General features: G+C 36.3%; 1 protein-coding gene across 1 annotated transcript in view; it reads right to left on the reverse strand.

Moving 5' to 3' along the window:
* The window catches only part of LOC131073103 (F-box protein At4g00755), a 45,063-nt gene extending 34,128 nt beyond the window's left edge, over positions 1-10,935 (reverse strand). Inside the window, exon 1 of the mRNA XM_058009475.2 lies at positions 10,450-10,935. Coding sequence (XP_057865458.1) covers positions 10,450-10,597 — 148 coding nt within the window. The 5' untranslated portion in view covers positions 10,598-10,935. The remainder of the gene's footprint in view (positions 1-10,449) is intronic.
* Positions 10,936-11,910: the final 975 nt, after the last annotated feature.

The raw sequence follows: 11,910 nt of genomic DNA on the forward strand, positions 1-11,910 counted from the left end.
TCTGTAAGTTTGGCCATTGGCCTTGTAATGAATTGAAATCATCATTCTTGCCTTACTTCAACTTATGCATGTTGTGTATGTGTTCTTACCTTCATTGTAAGTGTATGTTTGTGGCTTTCTTTCACATATGCGTTGTGTTAACCTATTTCTATGAGGGCAATTTCAACATTTATAGTTCATTTTACCATGATTTGGTATGTATAAATCCTATGGTATTAATCTGATTTGGGACTGCAGCATTTCAGCGCATGATTGTCATGTTTTTGTCCATGTTTGGATGTACTTTCAGACTTCTATATTCGGACTTATGACAGCAGAGTTATCATCAGAATTTCAGACTTGTGGTGTGCATTTATTGTTCATATATTGTGTATCTCATGTTGTATTTCATCTCTGATATTGGGCAAACCATTTGGCATAATAATTTGATGTGTTTTGATGTTATTTATTGGCTATTATAAGTGTCTGATCAGTCTGAAAATAAAAGAGGAACTCAGAAATTTGGGCAGAAATCATAAAGTTTAAGAATCAGAATTTTAAATAATATCCTTTTGGGGATATTACAGTGGTATAGTGTTTGACAAAGGAAAGGAATTGGTTGCAATTTGGGGTGGGATACTTCAGATATGCAAAATTAAATAGAGAAGAATATATAACATATAATGTTACAATTGCATGCACTGTGCACTAAATAAGAATGTCTCTCTAAACAGAAAGATACGGAAGCTTCTCATATACAATTTACAAATGAACAATAGGACAAAAGGTTGCAGAGTTACAAGGCAAAAAGGCACACCACATACAATTGCAATTCCAAAAACTTAAATACACCAATATAATTATGTGTAGAAAATCCAAAAACAAATACATGTCATGTCAAACGTACTTTCTCAGGTGTAAGTACTAACTGTTCCCCCATGCTATGATGTAAAGCTTTGGTTGAGAATGTCCTGATTTGACCAAGAAATGTTATGTCCTCTTGTTGAGGTAACTTAAGTAATGGCAACCTGGTTTTACTAATATTGTCACTCCAAGCAACTATTGTTATACAAACTTCATTTCTAACCACCTTTCCAAATTGGTTGATATTCTGGCTATCTTCAATGTCTTTAACTGGCACAGTTTTCTTTCAATGGCATAATATGCTATTATGGGTATCCCACTAGGATTATTTATGCAAGAGTTGTCATAGTCTGATGTCCCCCTTATAGTTCTTCAGTTCCAATGACATGTGGAAGGCCCATTGCTCTGCTTTTCAGTTGACAATCTCATAGTTTGCAGTGCCCTCAACCTCCAAGGTGATGCAGCAAGCCTAAACATGTCCATGATTGTAACTTTTTACAAATTGTGGTAGCACTAGTAGACTCAAGGCAACGTTTCCGAGTTTCGAGGTTGTAGGAACACAAAAGTGGGTTTTGGGGATGGCAATAATATTTCTGATTTTTGTGACAACAAAATGACGGCAGATGGATTATAGGAGGGCACTAATATAACAATATATAAAAATAATGAAACTAATGTTAGAATTTTAAAAGCACAAACAAATCAAAAACATGTAAAAATAGCATAAACAAAAGAAGCTGATATTTAAAGATTAAGCACAATAACAATTCATTGATTCCATAATCCATCTGGTTGACTAATAACATAGATATAATATTAAGCATGGTTTATATTTAAAGATGCCAAAAAAGGAATGATACAATATGCATAGTACATCGGTGCATTAAGTAACAAGCTCAGAAACCATATGGTCATCAGCCAATTGATATCTCAGAAATTACTCATCTTCCTCTGTTTTCCTCTGTTTTGTCTTCTTTTTTCATCCTCTTTGGGTGAATGCAAAAGAACAATGGGCATGGGCTTTAAAAGTTTTTTGCTATGTTCCACGGAGTTTCGGGGACGGAGACGACAAAGGACACCGGGACATGTTTCCGGTACAGGGGTACGTTTGGGTCATTTTTGGGGGACGGCAGGGGACGGCTGTTAAAAAAATAGGGGGTTTTTTACAAATATAGAGAAATTTCAAATATGTATATCATAACAATAGTAAAGCATTCATCATAGACATTAATACATTGCATTAGACTTGAATTGAGATTTCACAAGAGAATTGACAAACATTTTACCAAAATTCAAATGCTTTTATCAATCATAGCCAACAAACATATGTGATAAGCATCCATAATAGACATAAAATGATAAATATTAAATATTAAACATCCATAACTATAAGATGACATAAACTATCAATAGAAAAGTTAAAACATAGAAGTCCATAAGCAGCTGTCTATCATAATGTCAAGATAAACTAAGAAAATATGTGGCTGTCCATAATCAGCACATGGTAGGTCTAAGACTAAGAGTCTAAATCAAGATCAGAGCTAGAGTCTCTATCTAAGTCACTATCAATATGAGGGGCTGCCTCCTCAACCAATGGAACCCCAAGCAATCCTAGAGGTGTCTTGTCCTCCTCAACTTGCATAGCATCTTCAGGATTGATATTCCAAAATAAGCCTAGAGTTTGACAATACTCTGGAGTATAGCGATGCTATAGCCGCAATGAGTGTATTTTTCTTCCTTTTGTTAGTTTTATATTAGATTAGGGTTTGTTATGTTTTAATATTTATTTGGGGTCTTGGTGGGGCCAGCCGAACCTCTTTTATAAATTAAAAATGTGTTTTTTTATTTATTTTGGACTTCAAAATTTTTTGGGCTATAGGGGACAGCCAGCTGTCCTGGGGACAGTTGGGGTGTTAAAAAAAGAACCAGAATGCTAAAAACACAGATAATAGATCCTGAGAAAGCTTAAGAGAACAAGAACACAACAAATTATCCTGGGAAAACCCTCCACCTGAGGGTGAAAAACCCAGCCACACCAAAAAATAGATTTTATTGTTGAAGTCTCAAAATAAGTACATATCTCTCACACTTAAAAGACAGTCATTTTAACAATGATTGATAATACTCAAATAGAAGTTGACTATCATAAATCTGCTTACAAAAATAAAGTAGAAGAAGATGCAATAGAATGAATCTGCACACCCAAATGTTTACCACTGAACATAAATGATCAACTCATAAAATAAGAGCAAATACAAAGTCGCAGCAGAAGACCTTTCAAAGAATGTTGATCGTCTTCTAAAAGACCCACAGCACATGAATAAATAACATGTTACAAAAACCCGATAAACTCCTCAAGAAGAAGGCAAAAGGCAAATCATAAAGAACAGTGTCAGTTACACACCGACATACACAATGAGCTGGTGAACTTTAAGAAAGGAACCGATTTCCAAAAAATACAAGTCGGTGACAGTTATGAAGAATATGAAACAAGAAGAAAAACGGATACATTTCCAGCTGAAGATGGCAACCCGAATATGAAGAGCACGAGAATCACATTAATACAGCAGCATGATATCTACTGAAGTTATAATCTTTAACACTCCCTCTTAACAAAGGAGATATCATTCACAAATATACAAGTCATGGAGTCTCTCAACATGACAAACAAAATATGAAAACAACGAAAAAAATCACGGATTCTCTCAACGTGATAGGCATCATGGATTCACTCAACATGATGTTCATCATGGCTACTCCCATGGATGAAATAACACAAGCTCTCATCATGGAGTCGCTCAACGTGATGTTGTCATGGAGCCTCTCAACATGACATCCACTATGGCTACCCCCATAAGTGGAAAGAGCCTCAAGGGCTTTCACCTCAAATTTCTCCATCACGGAGAAAAATGCATTACAAGGGATTTCACCTCGAACTTCTCTCTCACAGAGATGAACTCATTAACAACATATAAAAATTCATTGAAGCTGAGATTCCCTTTCAGCAAGAGCATCATTCTCTACAATACCAAGGTTATCTCGAAAATAACAAAACTTCATTCTAGGAAGTGGCTTGATAAGAATGTTTGTTGTTTGCTCTTTTGTGCAAATATATGAGCTCCACTGCTTTCCTTCGAACCATATCTCTCAAGTAATGATATTTAATTTCCAAAATGCTTGGTTCTATCATGAAAAACAGGATTTACCGAAAGCTTCACACAACTTTGGTTATCACAATGAATTACTGTAGGTTCCAAAAGTTGTCCAAACAATCCTACAAGTAATTTACGAAGCCACACTGCCTCTCTTGCTGCTGTAGCAACTGCAACATATTCAGCTTCAACTGTACTTTGAGCCACACATGATTGCTTCCTGCTGCACCAAGAAATCATAGCTGAACCTAAGCTAAAACAACAACCGGAAGTGCTCTTCCTGTCAGATGCACATCCTACCCAGTCTGAATCAGAAAAACCTTGCAATTTTAGACCTTCACAAGAAGTATATTTCAAACCATATCCCACTGTACCACGTACATATCTGAATATATGTTTAGCTGCAACAAAATAAAACTATCTAGGCTCACTCATAAACTGACTGAGAGTGTTAACAGCATAACATATGTCAGGCCTTGTATTGACTAAATACATCAAAGATCCAATCAATTGCCTATACATAGTAAGATCAACTAAATCTGAACTAGCTGCAACTTCATGTAACTTTTTCAGATTTGCTTCCATGGGAGTTGTCATAGACTTGCAATCTAACATACCAAATCTTTTCAAAATGTCAATGGCATATTTCCCTTGACTCAAGATGACTTCATTTGGTCTTTGCCATACTTCTAAACCAAGAAAATAATGCATCAAACCAAGATCTTTCATCTCGAATTCAAAAGTTAACTCTTTCTTACTTCTAGCAATGAGATCATCCTCTCCAATAAGAAATAAATCATCAACATATAGAACTAAAATTAAGGCTTTATCATCAATTACCTTGAAATAGATATTTGAATCTGCATCATTTTTGAGAAAACCCAAGCTCAACAAATACCAATCAATTCTTTCATACCAAACACGTGGAGCTTGCTTAAGGCCATACAAGGCCTTTTTCAATCTGCATACATGTGATTCTTTCTCATGAATCACAAATCCATCTAGCTGCTCAATAAAAACTTCTTCTTCAATTACGCCATTCAAGAATGTTGTCTTTACATCCATCTAATGCAATTTCCACCCTTTAACAGCTGCAATAGCAATAATAGTTTTGATAGAAGTATAACGTGCTATAGGTGCAAAAGTCTCTTCATAGTCTAAGCCTTCCTTTTGTGGAAAACCTCTACCTACAAAACTAGCCTTATATTTTTCTACACTCCCATCAGCTGCATGTTTAATTTTAAACAGCCACTTAGAAGAAACAATAGATTTACCTTTGGGCCTAGGAACAATGTCCTACACATCATTTTTGATAATGGATTGATACTCCTCCATCATGGCATCCTTGCACACTTGCTGATTTGAGGCTTCTTCAAAATTAGAAGGCTCAGATGCTATAAAGTGACCCATCAAAGTTACATATCCTGCAAACTTATGAGGCCTTTTACTCTCTCTGAAGGTGCCACAAGGGGCTTCATATTTTTCAGCCTCTTCCATAGTGTTTTGAGCCCACAAAGGTCTTATCATATTAGCTGGAATATTACTGGGACCTGCAAAGTATCTATAGAATCAATTGGATCAACAGGATCAGCAGAGTCTTCTAAATCTGTATTCTCCCTCTAAATCTCTGAAGGTGAATCTGGATCAGCCATATCTATGTCTTGAGGAGACTCAAAGTCTTCTCTATCAAATTCCATGTTAGACTCATTGGATTTTTTGCAAGCTACATCTTCATCAAAAAACACATCCCTGCTGATTTCAATTTGCTTTTGACCTAGAATGTAGATTATGTATGCTTTTGAAGATTCACTATAACCAACAAATATGTCTTTCTTCCCTGAAGGTTCTAACTTAGTTCTTTTCTCTTTTGGAACATGAATATAGACAGGACATCCAAAAATCCTAAGATGACTAATGTCTGGTTTGATACCTAAAAAAGCTTCTTCTGGAGTCATGTTGTCTAGAATTTTATGAGGACTATGGTTCTGAATGTATATTGTTGTCTTGCAAGCCTCTGCCCATAAAAAAGTTTGAAGACTTTGATCATGGATCATAGCATTCGTTGCCTCGACAATTGTCCTGTTCTTTCTTTCAGCTACACCATTTTGTTGAGGATTATAAGGGACACAGAACTCCCTCTTAATCCCAGCTTCAACACAAAAGTTATGAAATAAACCAGAAACATATTCTCCCCCATTATCAGATCTTAGAATCTTTATATTCTTGTTAGATAAATTTTCAACAAGTGCTCTAAATTCTTTAAATCTGGACAGCACTTCATCAGATTCTTTAGACTTAAGAAAATAAATCCAACACTTACGAGAAAAGTCATCAATGAAGGTAACATAATACCAAAAACCACTAAGGGAAGCGACTAACATAGGGCCACACAAATCAAAGTGAATTAACTCTAGAATATCCTTTGCTCTATTTTCACTACAATGAAAAGTACTCTTAACATTCTTACCAAGAGCACATCCCTTGCAGACACCTTCATGAATTTGATTTAGCTTTGGAATACCAACAACTACCTTCTCCATTGAAGACAGTTCTAAAATTTAGGTGACCAAATCTTTTATGCCACAGCTCACTTGAGCTTGTAGAATCGTGAGCTAATGCTTGAATAGGACGAGTTGAAAGCTTGTAAAGACTATCATGACGAACACCAATCTCACGTGTAGACTGAATGTTGGTGTTCTTCTTCCATGCAAGAACTTTTCCATCAACAAAAGCAACATGATAACACTTGTCTTCTAATGCTGAAATAGAAATTAAATTCCTCTTAATACAAGGAACAAATAGAATATCACTCAAAAGAAGAGAAATACCAGAATCCAACTAAAAGAAGTAGAACCAACACCCTTCACAAAATAACAAGCATCATCACCAATGATAACTTGAAGATGCGAATCTTTTTCCTTCAAGTTGGAGAGGTGTTCACGATAACTAGTGATATGACGGGAGGCTCCACTATCAATAAGCCATGTATCACTATCAGTAGGAATGTTACTGGAGAGAGCAGAAATAAATAAGAACCCTTCTGAATTTTCACTAGACTCTCTATGAGGAGAAACAATTTCAACATTTGTTGCAGCAGCTTGAGGCTTGGGTCTAGAAGGACATTCTCTAGCAAAATGACCAAATTTGTCACATCTGAAGCAGTGTATTTGTCACATCTGAAGCAGTGTACCCAAGAGAGATCTTTTCTTTTCTTAGATTCAAGAGCTGAATCAAAATTTCTATCTCTGTTCCTTTTGAAGTTTCCTCTCCTTCCTTTTCTTCTAGATGTATGGGCAACAAGAACATGATCTTCTTCATTATGAGATTTACGTCCAATTACTCTTGCCTCCAATCTGCATTCCTCTTGAATGCAATCAGCCCTCAATCGATCAAACTTGGGTAATTCATTTCTTCCACTAATACCTTGAATGAAAAATTACCAAGAGTGAGGAAGACCATTCATGGCTAGATAACCGGATCTTTATCCTCAATAGAACCACCAATAGCATTGAGTTGATCCTTTAATTTAGTAATCTTCATAAAGAAAGAAACAACAGATTCACCTCTACTCATTTTAATATGGAGGAGTAAACGTCTCAATGCTAGAGCTCTACTAGTACTATTGAATCCATACAAGCTTTGAAGACACTCAAACATCTCTTTGGTTGAATTCAACTTGGATATAACAGGTACTAGATGATCCTTAACAGAATCAATTAGAATCTTTTTAGCCATGAGATTATTCTTCCTCCATTGAGCTTTCTCGGAATCATCTGAAGGTTCATCTCCAACAGACTTCACATAGTTAAGAAGATCATTCTCTTCTAGCACAATAAGAAACCTAAATTTCCATGAAGTAAAAATTGGCTGCGCCATCCAATCTGCCTTCAACTTTGAGTCCATTCACCATGATGAAAACCTTGAAATAAACCGACTTAGGCTCCAAATAAAGAGAATTTCAAAATTAAGCAATCTGATTCTACATCTTATTTTTATACCCGCTCTGATACCATGTTAAAAATAGAACCAGAATGCTAAAAAAGCAGATAATAGATCCTGAGAAAGCTTAAGAGAACAAGAACACAACAAATTATCCTGGAAAACCCTCCACCTGAGGGTGAAAAACCCAGCCACACCAAAAAATAGATTTTATTGAAGTCTCAAAATAAGTACATATCTCTCACACTTAGAAGGCAATCATTTTAACAATGATTGATAATACTCAAATAGAAGTTGACTATCAGAAATCTGCTTACAAAAATAAAGTAGAAGAAGATGCAATTGAATGAATCTGCACACCCAAATGTTCACCGCTGAACATAAATGATCAACTCATAAAATAATAGCAGATACAAAGTCGCAACAAAAGACCTTCCAAAGAATGTTGATCCTCTTCTAAATGACCCACGGCACATGAATAAATAAAATGTTACAAAAACCCGATAGACTCCTCAAGAAGAAGGCGAAAGACAAATCATAAAGAACAGTGTCAGTTACACACCGACATACACAATGAGCTGGCGAACTTTAAGAAAGGAACCGATTTCCAGATAATACAAGTTGGTGACAGTTATGATACAAAACAAGAAGAAGAAAAACGGATACATTTCCAGCTGAAGATGGCAACCCGAATATGAAGAGCACGAATTACATTAATACGGCAGCATGATATCTACTGAAGTTATAATCTTTAACACGAGGGACGCCTAGGCATCCCATGGCTGTCCCAGGGGAGCTGGTCGTCCCTTGTCGTCCCCTGCTTCCCAACAGTCGTCCCTGAAACGTCCCCGGTGAATTTGCCAAAAAGGGGACTCCTAGGAAACGGCAAATTACCATCCCCGTTTCGTCCCCAGTACGCGTACAAGGCAAAAAATGCAAGGGACACGTCCCCGTGGAACATAGGTTTTTTGGGACCACGTTCCCCTTTTAGAATTTTATTTGCTTTAGAATATACTTATTTATTTTTTTAAGTTTTGTAGTGTGTTATGTGGGGGCAACCCAAAGTGCCCCAGATAACTAGAGGACATTATAACATCCAAGCGAAATTAGGGGATGTTTGGGTCTCCCTACAAAGACCAAAACAAAGGGGATATCAGTCTTTTGGGACAAGTCACAAAAACTTTTTAAAAAGAAGCGTGATACCCCTCCAAGTGCCAAGTCCCCAGGACCTCTAAAATGTCCAAAACCACACATACCCATTTGATCTTTTGCATAGAATGTATTAAAGGAATTATATTAAGGCATAGAATTTTGCAAAGGGAGTTTGTGCAAAATCATGAATCCCTTTTGCATTTCTTAAAGCATCTTGTAGTATATGAAGACTTTCTCCAACTGAAATCTTGGAAATTGCTTCACTTCATCTCTTTTTGTTTCCCTCTCTGTCTTCCTCTTTTCATCTTCTCTTTTGGTGAAGCAAAACAGTCATAAGCATAGGTTTTAAAAGTTGTTTTGAGTTTTATTTGTTTAAGAATTTTTCCCTTTTTGATTTTTATCCGCATTGTGGAAGGTGCCCTGAAGTACCTAGGACAGCTACATATGTCAAGACATCCAAGGGTTCCTAAGAAGATCCAAAAAGGGGACATCTTTTTTGGGGAACATCCAGCTGATGTCCCAAGTCAAATTTTGCATGTCAAGGCAATTCAAAGAGAGTTTACAAAAATCAATAAGAGTGTAAATCATGAGCCTTTTGGCATGTTCTAAAAGTACCTTGCTGAGGACTTTTCATGAGTCCAACGGCCCAAAAACTTTATTTATATATTATGCATCCAACCACACTACATATCAAATCCATCACACTCGCAAAATAGCAACAGTTAACCTTCATTCCTTAAGAGCCCATAAATGCACACTATCTAGTTAAGAACCCCGGGTTTCTTACTAGAGACAAGGGAAAGTAAATAACTAAAAATAACTATACTTAATTCTGCTCTGTTTATTTTACTTTCTCCTCAAATGTCAGCCTGTGTGAAACAGTCCTTGTTCTTACAATTGGCCAGAGAAAGCCTGAAGCATCAATTGCGGGGTAAACTCCCCCAACTTATGGACTAGTTTCGTCTCTTCCAAACAATATTTACAGTAAAAATGATAAATTAGTTGAGACCAGTACTTCCATCAAGTCTTTTAGATAAAAATATATTGATTTCACTGTTGCAGATTTCATAACCTATTTCGCATACAATTCGGTACATCCCCTTTTTCGCAAAAAAAAAAAAGCCAACATTTCAACCCCAATCACATTAGGAAATACTCACAAAAACAATTTACCTGCAAAACCCTAAAAACAGGCCAATTTAAGAACACAAAATAAATAATTAAATTAGGGGCAAAAACTAACGAACACACAAAACAATTAATAACTTGAGAAATGAGCATGTAATCAAACGAACTTGCAACAGAAAAACAGAAACCCAAGTTGGTAAATTTTCAGGAAAAATTGACATGCATGGATTCTTACCCATTCTACGGCAGGATTTTGAAACAGCAGCGAAACGGGCAATGTCAGCTGGCTCATCGAGCCGTCGAACGATATTTGTAGCAGCGCCCCAGTCCAGCTGCTCCAACCTGCTTGGGGATTTTTCCTCCATTGATGATGAAACTACCATGCAATTGAAAAAGCCCCTCTCCCAGGAAATGAATTTCTCCCCCCCTAATCAGTAGTGACGAAGGGTTTGGCAAACCAATCCTGCTTCAGGTGCAGAGAATTTAAAGGACCCACTCTATGCATGCCATTGCGCATTCAAATTCTCTGTGATTGTCGGCAATCAACTTACATCCTGATGAAGGCGTTTGGGGGTATGGTATTCCACGTGTCATATATGATCACCCTGTGCAGATGAGGATAGTACGGAAGTTCGTGATTGAGGCGTGTGACGTGTTTTGATGTGGTTGAGTGAATTTGGAGGGTTGTGATGGTCACATGTGAAGCGTCATTTTCGTTTTGGGGGCCTCAATTATATACCGCTCACTCCTTTCCAAAATCAATTCCTTTATTTTTCCCTTGCAGCCTTTCCATAATTGACTCCTTTCCATCATCTTCACCTTACGTATGATATGAGTCACCAAGAAATCTATGGTACGGTGAAACATTGGATAGGGTTTTATGAAAATAAGTCTCTTTTCTACTAGATATTGTAATATGTGGGGTCGGATGATGGTGAAATGTAAGTGTCTTGTATTGTAATCACTTTGTATTGTACAGTGATTAGTCTTTTCAACTTTATGGTATATGGAAATTTAGGAAGAATAAGGATGTGGAGAAGAGGTAAAAGAACTTGGTCTTATGGTTTTAAAAAAATAAGTATTTAAGGTTTTAAGAAAATACGTCAGATATGTATTATGTGGGGTTCGGTGAAATGAAAGAGTGTTGTATGGTGATTAGTCTTTTTCGATTTTATAGTGATTTATATAAAAATTAAGGAAAAATAAGGATGTGTTGTCAAAAAGGGAGAGCCAAAGGAGCTTAGTCTTGGGGTTTTATGAAAATAAGTCTTGTTTCTACTAGCTATTGTGTTATGTGGGGTACAATGATTATGTTGATGGGTTGAAATGTAAGAGTGTTGTATAGTGATTAGTCTTTTCGACTTTATAATGATTTGTATAGAAATTAAGGCTAAGGATGTGTTGTCGAATAAAGAGAGGCAAAGAGGCTTGGTCTTAATAGCCTATTTTAATGCAAAAATAAACCCATGAAAATATATGTTTAGATTGGAGTGTAAGTTAACTCTATTGTCGTTGTTTGTGTCGGATATATTAGGAACCTTGAAATAAAATTTATATAATGAGTAACACCACAAAATACAAATCAATCCTTTAAATTTTATCACTATCATTTTGTTAGTAATGGCATGGTGTGATGGTTAAGTCATGGTGTTGTGATTCTTGCCACCAAGGTTCACATTGCTTATGGGGTGATATT

This window comes from Cryptomeria japonica, chromosome 7 (assembly GCF_030272615.1).
Source record: "Cryptomeria japonica chromosome 7, Sugi_1.0, whole genome shotgun sequence".
NCBI lineage: Eukaryota > Viridiplantae > Streptophyta > Pinopsida > Cupressales > Cupressaceae > Cryptomeria > Cryptomeria japonica.